Source organism: Ciona robusta, chromosome 14, assembly GCF_009617815.1.
Source record: "Ciona robusta chromosome 14, ASM961781v2".
Lineage (NCBI taxonomy): Eukaryota > Metazoa > Chordata > Ascidiacea > Phlebobranchia > Cionidae > Ciona > Ciona robusta.
The window spans coordinates 5,301,502-5,315,549 of NC_143248.1; the positions used below are offsets into that span (position 1 = coordinate 5,301,502).

Sequence of the window (14,048 nt, forward strand, 5' to 3'; positions counted from 1 at the left end):
TATTCCAAGTGACGAATCTTAGCCTAAGATTGGAGTGGGTTACAAGATTGTCATGGTAAGTAACATGACTATCGTTGTTGCTGTCACGTTTGTGAAACATCTAACAGTAGAATATGTATCGTAGTACAACATAGGAGCAGTTCTAATTTGCTATTTCTGGGTCTGTACGGCGGAACACGTCGACTGCCATGAAAGTATGAAATGCATGATACAGTTGGCACATTACCCTGTAACAGCATTTAAATTATTATTAGTGTTATCCCAATCCGAAAATGCTTTACAATATAACTATTTATATTTATTTAGTCCCCAATCTAGTTTAAAAATATTTAAAGAGATTTTAAAGAGATTTTCATTCGGCATCACTGCACGTGGAAAGTGTCCGCAATATTTCGTCAGAATTCCGACGTTTTGTTTGCTTATGTATGTAATGTAAAAACGTTTTGCACGTTGTTTTCTTATGCAAGATTACAAAAAATACACAGGTCTATATATATATAGGGGTGTAAACTGAGCTAGTTAATATAATCTGTTGGAAAATGACATCGAACGGTAGCATAAGTAAAGCAGAATACGAAAGAATCTCACTGACAATACAAAAACAGGTAAAAAGCATATTAATTTCTACTATATTAAATAATTTTTAGGGGCCTATTATTACACACGTTCAACTTAAAAAAACAACATCTTATTTTTAATATAGTGTTTAAAGACAAAAGCCCCCCTAACCCTAAATATGATAAATTGTTGTTTTGATTTCCTTCCTGTTTAGCAGTAGGCTTGCTTATTACTTAACCAACATTATTGGGTGTTAGTGAAAAGTCTTCCCCCCACCTTATTTGCTAACCACTAACTACTAACCCCTATAACCACTAACCCCCTAACCATCAACACCTAACCCCCTAACCTAGGGGTTAGTGGTTAGCAAATAAGGTGGGGGCGGGGGAGATTCTTCACTAGTACCCATTATTGTTTACAATGTAATTTTGCCCCATTTCTTTTTTTTGACCCTGTTACTCCTTTATATGTAGGAGAAAGAAGCCGCGGAACTGAAGAAAGAACTGGAAGCATTAGAGAATGGAAGTTATGTTTTAAAGGAAGAAGAAATGAGCGAAAAAAGCTTGAAACTGATGGCTAGCAATGCAAAGTTGGCGTACCAGGCTACACACTTACAAAGGGTAGGTTTGCGAGACTATGTTTATAATGTTGTACTTGTATGAATACTCACTGTTTAAACAACTCATTCCCACTGTCGAGTTACAAAACTGGCTACATTTAGATAGAATTTTCGCCTATCTCTGTTCACACACGGTAATAGCTTCAGCAGCTCAACTGTGGGCCTGGGAGTGGCAACCATAGATAAGTCACTCAAGCTCCCACCCACAAGAATATAAATGACCAAACCAACCAAAAGTCATGTCTGCTTATCCACACACTGCAATAGCTTCAGCAACTCGACTGTAGGCATGGGAGTAGCAACCATGTATAAGTCACTCAAGTTCCCACCCACAAGAATATAAATGACCAAACTTTATATGCCCCAACCCTAGGCATTAGATACTGAAGTATCACAGCAACGAGTGCCAGAGTTCACCCATCAAACCACAAACTTCAACGACGGGATGGTAAACATCAACCAAAGGTTGACAGAAATATTTCTTCACTCAATATCTGCAAGTTTCCCTGGTTTGAAGGGGAAACTCCCTGTTTCGATAACTTTGAACCAGAATGAGAAGTTTGGAGATTATCAATGTAACAGTGCAATGCCAATATCTGGGGTGAGTGGTATAAGTGTTCGCTCAATAGCAGTAATGGTCTGGACTTCTGGTAATGTTATAGAAATAATGTTATGGTGAAGTGAATGCAATATCCTTATATATGAGTAAAGTTATAAGCGCCATAAAATACTTGGATAAATGTATACACACACAACACAAGCAGAGCTCAAGTATTTTGCTTTCACCACATTAATCAATGAGGCGTCCTATGTTTGGGAGTGATGACTATAAATGTAACTGTATTTTAACCATTTTACTTTATATTTGTTTACAGAGGCGGTAGGTTTATTGTAAATGTTGTTTCAAAATATGTTTTCTTGCAGGTTCTAAAAGCCCAGGGAACGAAAATGGCTCCACGTCAAATTGCGGAATTAATTTTAAAGAACCTTCCCTCATCTGATCTAATAGATAGTGTGGGTTGTTGACATTTGACAATAATAGCTTACTTGTGGCTGTACATATATTTACCACTTTAATCATGTAATAATACACCCCATATTGTACAATTAGCCATATAGCCTTTTGTGTCAAGACACACCTTCGCACAATTAGCTTAGGCATATAAAATTATATATGTTTACTTCTACCACACCTTAGCATATTGCACAATTAGGCTCACTTTTACAGTAACAAACTGCCTTTTATAGGATTTAGACCAGAGTTGGCCTCTGTAACTAATGTTGGCCCTACCTTGTTTTTCACAACATAAACTTCATAATTACATCCTATCATATGTAGCCAAGAGCCATTAGGATCATTTCAGCCACATTTCTTTACATTTTAGTGCAACATTGCGGGACCAGGATTTATAAATATTCGATTAAATGTTTCTTTCCTGAAGAGGGCGCTGTCTGATGTTTTAGTCCATGGGGTGCGGACACATCATTCTAAAGGAGAATGTGGGAAGGTGGGGTAATTAAAATCATTATTTTATTTACCGTTTTGTTGTACTATAGCAGGTGTTCTCATATCTATCATACTTGCATATTAAAACACTTGGTATCGCATTTATATTATCGCGAAGGATTTCTGGGCCACCCTGGCCTAAATCCTAGGACCCTTGGTATGCCACGCCACGGTTATTGTAATGGGGTAACTTAGGTTAATTGGCATATCAGATATCACAGTTACATGCCCATGCCCCTTATCTATATAAAGAGATTTTGATTTATACTCACTATTGAAATTGTTAAGTTCTAATGTATAGTTTTGTGTATTTGATTAGTATTAAATATTTTGTTGATGTAATGCTAATGCATAGTATCAGTACATGTACTTTGTTTCCCACTTAAATGACCAGAGTATGTTTCCCAGGTAGTGATCGATTATTCTTCACCAAACATCGCAAAAGAAATGCACGTCGGCCATTTACGATCCACCATTATTGGTGATTGCATCGCTAATCTCTTTGAATACTTTGGTCACGAAGTACTTAGGTAAAGTCAGATTAAAATTTCTAAATATTTTGTAACACAAGGCAAGCATACTGTTCATATACAAGATAACTGTAAGCGAAATATATACTTTTTATATCACGCAATTTTCTGGAATTTTTTATATGTTACGTTTTTGTAGAACCAGATCCTTACTGTATTTCTTTACACAAGAATCATCTGACTATGAGCAGCAGGTTCAGATTTGCTGTATTTATAACAAACAGAGACAGTTATCCTATCTATGGTTAAATATATACTACATCTTTACAAAGAGTTAATCCCAGTGTATATATTACAGAGTTAACCATGTAGGGGATTGGGGAACCCAGTTTGGGATGCTGATCGCTCATCTTACTGATATGTTTCCTAATTATAAAGAGGAGTCCCCGCCTATTGGTGATCTGCAGGTACGCCTATGTGTTGGTGTTGAAATATCAAATGTTGTACTTAGAATTAGAATAAAGCTCTTCACCCTTGTGGTAGGAGTGTAGGACACCCTTTCCTATAAATATCAAGTATTTGTGTAAAATATAAAATGTTGGTATAAAATATAGTGGGATAGGGAAAGGACACTTTTAGCACATAAAAATCCAAATATCCTACTGTATCAAATGTTGTCATTAAAATTAGAGTAAAGCTCTTCACCCTTGTGTCAAGACACCTTCTAATATTATGTCTGTAGCAAAAAACTTCTAGTTATAATTTAATTTCCATTAATAGCCTGATATTTCTACAAGAGCTCTTGAGTAGCCATAAGTGGTTTGCTGGTACGTTTGTATGGTTTATAATATGATGTTGGTGTATAAATATTAAGTATTGTTGCTAATAATAGAAAAAGGATTTTTCACCTTTGTGGTACGACACCCTCTCATATTAGGCCTGGTAGCAAGAAACTTTCAGGGTTGGCGTGCCCACCCTGCCATCCTAGTTTTGGCGCCTGTGACCAAACCATGTATGTTATGCAGGCTTTCTACAAACAATCAAAGAAAAGATTTGACGATGATCCCGAGTTTAAGAAACGAGCGTATAGTTGCGTGGTGAAGCTACAAAGTGGTGACCCTGACTTTATTAATGCTTGGAAACTTATATGTGATGTTTCAAGGTGGGTTGTTATTATTATATTCAACATTATTATAATCGATATCAACCTTAAAAAAACTGGGGGAAATTTACCCCATTGGGTAAATGAGCTTTCAATCAAAATTCACACATCAGTTGACGGACAAAAAATTGTGCCAACTTGTAGGTATTGGAGCTTACTTTGCATTATCTAATACTTTACCAGAGATTGAACAACCTGCCCGATACTCATCTTTGTTTAAGAGGTAAAACATAAAAATAAAGTCAAGAAACCCTGGTCTATATGGATGAGGTCTTTTATGGTAACACTTTAATTCCATTTTAAAATTCACTATATTTTAATCATATTGTAGCATAAGTTAACTCATAGCTTTAAACCTAACCCACAATTAATCCAACATTACGAACCATGACATTTGTATCAAATCACTTAACCTTAGGAAGGAGTTTCAAGTCATCTATGATAGACTGGGGATCGTTAATTTGATTGAGCGAGGAGAATCTTTTTACCATAACCTCATGCCTCCCGTTATTGCAGAGATAGAGAAACAAGGTAAGTTGTGGTTTGGGTGAGCTTGTCTGGTTGGGAGCGACACAGCGGTCATACGCGTACATAATATACTTACTTAGCATACCGTTATCGCCCACCTTGTGCAGGCTATGTTGTGGTCGAAGACGGAAGGAAACTTGTTTTTCCGGAAGGTTCCCAGTTTCCCCTCACGATAGTGAAGTCAGATGGTGGATTCACTTACGATACGAGTGACTTAGCTTGTATAAAACAACGTATATTTGTAAGTAATAAGTATACTGTTGTATGTGTATAGCAACGCTCTTTTTTTTATATACTTTTTAAAGCTTTTTTAATTGTCATTTGGGAGTGCGCCAGGCATCTGATGTTGTTTAATGATGATATTTAACATCTGATAAGTTCCATTTGGTAACAGTGGCACTCTTGAGAGTTTGGGTAATATGGTGCTACACAGAACCTTACTCGACTAGAATAAAGTTAAAGTTATATCATATGTGCATTATATACATTTGAACTATCAGTCTTATAAGTTGGTCTTTTTTAGTTTAACTTATACTTTACCTTGCTTGAATAAGCAGTCACTAAAAACCGTGATTGACTTGACTTTATTTGTCCAGGATGAAAGTGGAGCCAACCTCATCTATGTGACGGATGCAGGGCAAGCTGCTCACTTCAAAGCTATATATTCTGTGGCTAGAAAGATGGGTTGGTATGACCCACAAGTTACAAGGGTAGAACATGTTGCATTCGGGGTCGTACTGGGGGAAGATAGGTGGGTTGTTGTTATTTTAATGCTATGGGATTTTATTCTATATGGATAGATGAGGTTCTTCTCAGGGATCTGGGATTTATGCCAGAGTTGGCCCATTACCCCAACATTGTATATGCACATTCTTCTTTATATGGGTGAGGTCCTACAGTGAGGCACACCATGGGACCTGAGATTTAGGACAGAGTTGGCCCATTACCCCAACATTGTATATGCACATTCTATTCTATATGGGTGAGGTCCTACATCATGGTTAAAGGCATGCTATAGGACTTGGGATTTAGACCAGAGTTGGCCCATTACCCCAACATTGTATATGCACATTCTATATGGGTGAGGATATGCAGTTGTAAAGTACTCATACAGTATGGTGTTCTAACCAAGTATATATATATGTTGTACTTTATTTTAGGAAGAAATTTAAGACACGATCTGGTGAAACTGTAAGATTAGCGGCGTTGCTGGATGAAGGGCTGAAGAGGTGTGAGGAGAAACTTAAAGAGAAAGGAAGAGACAAAGAACTTACTCCAGAGGAGTTTAAAGCTGCTCAGGTGCATTCAATATTTTATTACAGGGCCTTGAGCGTAAATACTTGCTTATCAAAGACATCACACTTTAATCTAAATTATTGAGTGTCTATAAACTGCCTCAGTGGGGTCTAGATGGTAGCGGTCGTAGCACCCTGGGTGTTGGGGTAATCGACCTACATCCCAGGTTTCAGTTGTGCCTCACTGAAGACCCCAGCTTTTCAATACCCCCTTTACTCTACATTCCCAATAACCAGAGTGCTACCACTATTTAAAGTACTACATACTTACTGTGTTTTTATCCATTCTATTCTTTATGGGTCAGGTCCTTGTTAAGAACCTAGCTAGGACTTATGCCAATGCCAGGTCTGGTCTATTCTCAACACTAAACATGCCACTCAAATTAACTACTTTGCTTTGGTACCTGACTTTATAATGAATAAAAAAAATCATTATAATGGTATAGTAGGGTGGGGGGGGGGAAGATGGGACATCTTTAGCACAAAATATCCAAATATCTTGATCATGTTTTAAACAATTACCAACGGTCTATGGGAGTCGTGAGGATACGTTTTTATAATTATTAAAATGTTCTTTGTTTACTAACAAAATGGTACAAGAAAATAGAATAAAAAGGTGTCCCATCTTCCCCACCCTACTATATATCTTTATAATGAATAATACCCCATAACCAACCACTTTACCCCAGGAAGCTGTAGCATATGGTTGCATCAAGTATGCAGATCTATCTCATAACAGAATCAATGATTATGTTTTCTCCTTTGATAAAATGCTTGAAGATCGAGGCAACACTGCAGCTTATCTACTTTATGCTTACACAAGGATAAAGTAAGTTTTATGGACTATTTAATATTTATCATGTTTCAATGTTTATGTTTTACGACTCAATTATTTTTATGGTGTTTTAATTGCAGTGATATACAGTTATTTTACCCCTAAGCCACATGAAATTTTTTGTTTAAAAATAAGTTTTTGCAAATTGTAGTTGAAGCTTATGTTGTTGTGGCTTAAACTTTAAATTTTTTTATTTTTTTTACACAAAACAAATATTGAAAATTGAGTGAAGTCTTACAGCAAGGCTTGTAACTTGTGATTTAAGCGAAAGTAAGCTCATTACCACCCATTTAAATTATTTTTGTTTTATGAATTTTTCAATTGTACTTATCTGCAGTTATTTTACTCTTAAGCCTTATTAGAACGGTTCAAGTTTCAATCGAAACTACATTCTGCCGTTCATGGCACCAGGCATAGTTTAATTGCATCTTGGCACCTCCAGATAAAATGGATAGTAAAGTTATTTCACTATCACCCAAACAACTTTATACTAAGAATCCTCTTACCCCATGCACAGGTCCATAGCTCGTGTTGCAAAAGTAAGTCGGGAAGAATTAAAAGAAGCTGCGTCATCTTTCTATGGTAAGTTGTTTTACCAATGAAATGTTGTTTGTAAATGCTTGTAAATATTATTAATTTGGTCGCAATGAAATATGTTATTTTACTTTTCATCTCGAATATTGCGTTTTAATTTGTCCACAATCAGTATAAAATATAATAAAGTTATAGATGTCTTGCATTGTAATGATCCAACTAATGAGAACAACATAAAATTAATAAAAATTTAAGTGGCCTCATTTAAACAAGGTTCACATTCACATCTATATGTCACATTTTATTATTAAGTTAAACCCTACTGACTGTACATTGAAATTCAATTATGTTTTCCTGTTTTTTTTTAAATATTCATTCCATTATTTAATCCCTTCCCTAAAGTTTTAATCAATTACTTTTCTTTGCAGATGATGATGGCTTACCACTAGAGCACGCTAAAGAGCTAAAACTTGCTCGCTTCATAACTCGGTTCCCTGAAGTTTTACAGCGAGTATGCGATGACCTCGCCCCGCACACCCTGTGTGATTACCTCTATGAGTTGGCTACCGTGTACACAGAGTTCTATGATGTTTGCTACTGTGTGGAGAAAGATAGAAAAACAGGTATGTGGGCTGTTTAAAATCTGGTGAGGTCCATGCAGCAGCAACCAGAGTATATAAACTGCCTCAGTGGGGTCTAGATGGTAACACCCTTGGTGTTGGAGTAATAGACCTAAATCCAAGATCTCAGGTGCGCCTCACTGAGGACCTTACTATTATAAAATAGAATCTCTATTATTGAGTGTCTATACACTGCCTCAGTGGGGTCTAGATGGTAGCACCTTGGGTGTTAGGGTAATAGAAGTACAAAATCTGCTGAGGTCCATGCAGTATCACCTTGGGTGTTGCTGTAATGGGCCATTCTTAGAACCCATAGGGAACCACGCTGAGGGACCTTACGAACATAGAATATATAATGTTGATTCTTAAGTAAATGAAACTTGATTGTTGGCTGGAAATAATGCCATGTGAATGTATACATAATATCTTGAGCGCTTTGAAAAGTAATATTGTTATTACTAACTGTTGTTATGTCTGGTATTGCGATATTTTTGCAAGAAAAAGGTAAACGTCAAGCGACACAAAATCCACAATAATCGCTTACTTAATCCATGTCTAGGTTATAAAACTTAACAGCATTCTCGTAAAAAACTTTCCGCTTTTCATTTTCCGATAACTCTGATAGCAAATTGTTGAGTAATTGATAAACAGTGGGTAGATCTGCATGTGCCATCTTACACACCGGCCAATCTGACCCAAACATAACCCTATCCACTCCAAATGTATCCAACACATGTTTAACATAGGGGGCGAAGTCTGATTGTTTCCAACTAGTTAAATTTCCTTCAGTTACCATACCTGTGAAAAGCATAAGCATCATGTTTGGAGTGGTGTGTACAAGTGTTTAACAAAATTTGGGGTGCCGTAGGAAGTACAAACTAGAAAGTTTATCTACACCAAACTTAATTTAAAGAAGTAAAAAATTTTTTTTAACAAGATTTTGATTTTCCTCTTTAAGTTAGTTGTTTTACCTGACAATTTGCAATGTACATTTGGGTACGAGGCCATGATTATGATGTCATCAAACCACCATTGTTCTGCCCCAGTCACCGCGTTAGGCTTGCCGAGATGATCCAAAACTACTTTCAAGTTTTTCGGCACTCGCTTTAGAAATTGTTTTGCTGCTTCGTATTGCTCTCTTGTTTTTATCTTTTACCACAATAACAATGATATCAGTTGTTGTCATGGTTACCTTGTTTAAGTTTTAAAGCCTAGTCTATCACCATTGAGCAGGCAATGTTTTTTGTTTTAGTGAAATCTTATATTGCATTGTTGAAACACAGTTACACTCACAGTTGTCAAACATAGGGAACCTCATTGATTAATGTGGTGAATGCAATGTACTTCGGCTCTGCCTGTTTGTGCCCTCTTTGTTAACAGTCTGGTTATTTAGTCCTGCTTAGTTGTTACATACCAATAAGTCGAAGGTCAAGTTATGTCGTTCTAGAACTTCCATTCCCATTATGACATCATCACGTTGTATCCAATCAGGATCTCCCCATATTTTACGCAAACCGACAAACTTTGAATTATTTTTCAAACGAATAATTTGTTCCTCAAACGTGGGTGAGGTCATGTCAGTGTATCCAACCACACCTGATGATATAATGTGGCTTTAGTATGATTATGCAGTGTTTTGTTTGCTAATTATTATGATAGATGAGAGTGGGTGCTACAATTACCAAGCCGGTCTTTATACAACACTCACTCTTGCCCCAGCTAACACTGAGGATGAAGTTGATTAACTAAAACTGCATCATTCTGACTGCTTTATGAGAGTCATGACTTATGAGACAAATGTAACAGTGAGTGTTATATAAAGACCAGCTTGGTACTTGTAACACTCACTCCTGTCTCATCTAACACTGAGGATGGTTAAAGTTGATTAACTGAAACTGCACCATCCTCGGTGTTAGATGAGACAAGAGTGAGTGTTATATAAAGACCAGCTTGGTACTTGTAACACTCACTCCTGTGTCATCTAACACTGAGGATGGTTAAAGTTGATTAACTGAAACTGCACCATCCTCGGTGTTAGATGAGACAAGAGTGAGTGTTATATAAAGACCAGCATGGTACTTGTAACACTCACTCCTGTCTCATCTAACACTGAGGATGGTTAAAGTTGATTAACTGAAACTGCACCATCCTCAGTGTTAGATGAGACAAGAGTGAGTGTTATATAAAGACCAGCTTGGTACTTGTAACACTCACTCCTGTCTCATCTAACACTGAGGATGGTGCAGTTTTAACTATTCCCAGTGTTAGATAAGCCAACATTATTATACAACACATAAACTAAGACACCTTTAATAAAAGAGTAGTTTTGTGTTAACCCTAACACCCATTCAAGTTCTTCTAATGTTTCATTCACTTCTATGAATACAGCTCCAGTTATTGGTGTATTCGCCCTAAAAAAAGTTAAACAGTTAGAAAGATGAATATTTGTCGTAGCATAAATAGTAAATATTTTCATATTTTTGCCAAAAATTAATGTTGTGTTTTGTAAAAGTCACAAAAACCTCTTTATTAATTAATTTGTTGGTTTCTAGTCATAAAATGATTAAAAAGCCGTATGACTAATTCACTATATCTAATGATTTTGGCTACTGTGGATAATTTTACATAGATAGTTTCCCACATAACCTAATAATTATAACCATGCTAATAACTTCTGTGATAAGTTTATTTTGGCTAATGGCATAGTTTCACATAGTTTCCCAACAATACCATAATGTATAATCACTTACATTTCATCTTGATAGTCGCTTGGGGTAAAATCACGATAAATAATGTTTTCCTCCGTCGGTCTCGGCCACTCGTATTTAAACCTTTCAAGCTCCCATAAATGCAAGTGGCTGTCCACCACTTGAGGCAGACTTGAGCCACTGGTCATTCTTATCAACTGTAACATTGTTTGTAGTTAAATATAAATGTTAAGTAACCAGTAACATAAGGGGTGTTGGGTATAGATGATATAGCCCATGGCGTGACTTGCTGTAGTAATCGCCCATATAGAACCTAATATGTATATAGAAGGTGGGGTTAATGGGCCTACTACTCTGACCTAAATTCCAGGTCCTTTCTGTAGGACTTCACCCATATAGAATAAAATCACATAAAATACAACTTCCCAAGGGGGTGATGTTCTGGCATAAACAGTCAGAAATACATTATGCCTGGTAGCAACAGACAGCAATAATCAAGTATTTGCTATAATGTGGTAGGTTGGGGGAAGATGGGACATCTTTCGCACATAATATTCAAATACACTGATCGTGTTTTAAACAATTAACAACGGTCTATGGGAGTCGTGAGGATACGGTTATATAATTCTTTGAATATTCTTTGTTTACTACCAAGTGGGTCGGGAAAATAGTATGAATAGGTGTCCCATGTTCCCCCACCCTGTCTGTTTCTGCTATATTAGAATCAGTGGAAAATAGTCTGTTTCTGCTATATTAGAATCAGTGTAACTTTTTTTAACTGCTTGTGGCAAAAGGCTTTAATTTTATTTTCTCATTCCTTTTAGACTTCATATATTTTAAAATAGAAACATCCTGTCCAGCACACATCTATAACTAAACAGAAACTCCTTAAACCAATATTATGGATCTAGTTAATGTTTCCTGTATTGGTTTATATTACATGTGTAGCCTTAGACCCTTAGGCTATGTATTGGTTACTGCCGGCATTAAATACAGTTTACACTAGACCTTGATCTGAATCTACACCACAAACATGCAGCTTACTTACATAGCACTAAATACTTGGTATTTAGTAGACACAACTAAATAAAGTTTACGCTGAATGACTGAAACTTTAACATAGGAGTGCTGAAACTAAACTCTATGTAGTAAAGTGTTCGTATATTCTACTGATACAACATTATAATGTGCGTTTAGTAAAATTAACTGGTCTTATGTCATATTTTAAAAGATTGGAATTAAAATATTTCATTCCAAAGCTTTATATTCATGTTCTGCTACCATTGGTGTAATATATTGTTCAAACCTGATCTTCTTCTAGACTAGTTCTAGTATACAAATTTTGAAATTTAACATGCTTTTTAAATTCAATATTTCGTCTACTATGCTAGGCTAACTATTAAGCCCATGGCACAGCAACTTGTCTAATTCTTTTCCCCTATCTTGTCTACTACTTAAGTCTTACTAAAGCTTTGTAAACATAATGTAATGTAAATGCAACACTTTGTAAACCTGTTTCCTTCACCGGTTCAATCAATCTGCTTCCTAACCTTTGTTTCTTTGACATTTTTTGATCTCACATAACATATATAATTGGCATGCATTCGATTAGCTGCTGCCATTTGGTTACAGTACAAGCGGTAAACGTCGTGCCAGTACAACTTTGGGCCGATTACACTGCAGTACAATTCGTGCACACAAATCGTGGGAGAATGGCCTATTTACATTGTATGGGCATTACCCGCGCTTTTCTCTCTCTTGTGCAGGCGCGTGTTCTCTTTATTTTGTCGCCGCGTTATCCGAAACGCATATGCTGCTTCAGTATAGTACGTTCTAGGTTTCGGTTTAGCCATCTATTCTATATGGGTGAGGTCCAACAGCGCGGCAGTTATGGGACATAGGATTTAGGCCAGGATTGTCCCATTGCCCCATGTTTAGGTAGCTATTCAGAGACGCAAGAGACTGTTTCATTAGTTGCTATGAACGCTAACGCTGGCACCGCGTATCCGGGTCTATTACATTTATGGTCTATTCTAACTTGTGGTGCTTACTTCGTTATAATGTTGGACTAAAAAAAGTTATATGAAAGTGTATTTTCAACTTTATTTTAACCTATTTTTTCTAGGTGACGTCGTCAAGATACACAAACATCGACTTTTGCTTTGTGACGCAACAGTCGCCGTCATGGATCAATGCTTTAAAATTTTAGGCATAAAACCCGTGCATAAAATGTAACCAAAGTTCCTGTTGGACAAAATTAAGTACAAGTTGCATTACATTTTTGGTAGCGGGCTTCGTCATCATAGGTTTAATGACATCACACTTTCTTTTATGGCGTAATAGAGGATTTAAATACGGATTGGTAATGTGAATTTAATGGGAAACATTTACGCTCAAGTTTCAAATGTTAATTATTATCAATATGTCAGACATTTATCCATTACTACGTGTTGTTGCGCGCAGATGCTCAATTTTTTGGTGCGGAAATAAATGAGAATATACATGTACAACTGCGTGTTTTTTCCGGTACCTTACGTACGTAGCGGTTAATCGTGCGACTTTAGTGATTTTACGGCATTCTAAGGGGACGTTTTCGGGTAGTATCCTTGTCAATAAAAGCAAGAACCTAATACTCTTACCTTTTACATTACATTACTTAGGGTGCTAGAGTAATAGGCCAGCTCTGTCCCAAATTCCATGTCACCTTTAACGCACCTTGTTGTAATTTCCCGCCAATTTGCAATATAATTCCATACTACACCTTATATAGTACAGTGGGGAAAGATGAGACACACTTGTCCCGTCTTTCCCAACCTACTATATATGAATACTTACAATCAAAATAAGCTGCAGCATGAACCTACGACTTTTCATTTTTCGGTAATGGAAGAAAACGTGCACCTTCTCAGTTCGTTTCACAAAAAGGTTCCGGTTTAAACTAGAAAAAACAGGTTTTGACTCGTTATTGAGGATGTTGTTAAGTGACGTGTGGGGGAAATGCAAGGGTTTTCTGTAGGATTGTAATTCGTTTTAAGGTAAGTAGTAGGGTGTGAGGTAATAGGTCAACTCTGGCCAATATCACATCTTGTGCCGCGGCGTAGCATCTTCTACCTATGTAGAATAGAGTGAAGCGATTACTAAACCGAGCACATATTACTGTCCGAATATAAATATTGTAGCAAATATTGTTTTGGTTTGGTTTATGCATTTGG

The 14,048-nt window shown here is 36.6% G+C and overlaps 2 protein-coding genes across 3 annotated transcripts; one reads left to right on the plus strand and one right to left on the minus strand.

The window, feature by feature from the left end:
- The first annotated feature begins 436 nt into the window (after positions 1-436).
- On the plus strand, positions 437-13,346 carry LOC149725328 (arginine--tRNA ligase, cytoplasmic-like). The gene is made up of 16 exons (XM_089892574.1): positions 437-605; positions 1,032-1,178; positions 1,551-1,778; positions 2,102-2,191; positions 2,563-2,685; positions 3,093-3,214; positions 3,513-3,621; positions 4,180-4,316; positions 4,735-4,847; positions 4,952-5,085; positions 5,441-5,595; positions 6,005-6,143; positions 6,829-6,968; positions 7,492-7,556; positions 7,937-8,131; positions 12,962-13,346. Exons 1-16 carry the CDS (start codon positions 540-542, stop codon positions 13,069-13,071), a joined length of 2,073 nt encoding a protein of 690 aa, XP_089748700.1. The 5' UTR covers positions 437-539; the 3' UTR covers positions 13,072-13,346.
- LOC149725329 (uncharacterized) lies at positions 8,556-13,789 on the minus strand. Of its 2 annotated transcripts, none has more exons than XM_089892581.1 (6): positions 13,672-13,789; positions 10,879-11,033; positions 10,436-10,539; positions 9,543-9,724; positions 9,100-9,277; positions 8,556-8,926 (listed from the first exon to the last, which is right to left on the minus strand). In XM_089892581.1, exons 1-6 carry the CDS (start codon positions 13,708-13,710, stop codon positions 8,673-8,675), a joined length of 912 nt encoding a protein of 303 aa, XP_089748707.1. In that variant the 5' UTR covers positions 13,711-13,789; the 3' UTR covers positions 8,556-8,672. The 2 variants fall into 2 exon arrangements, with proteins under 2 accessions (XP_089748707.1, XP_089748708.1); XM_089892582.1 differs by lacking the exon at positions 13,672-13,789 and adding an exon at positions 12,349-12,884.
- Between the last annotated feature and the right edge of the window lie 259 nt (positions 13,790-14,048).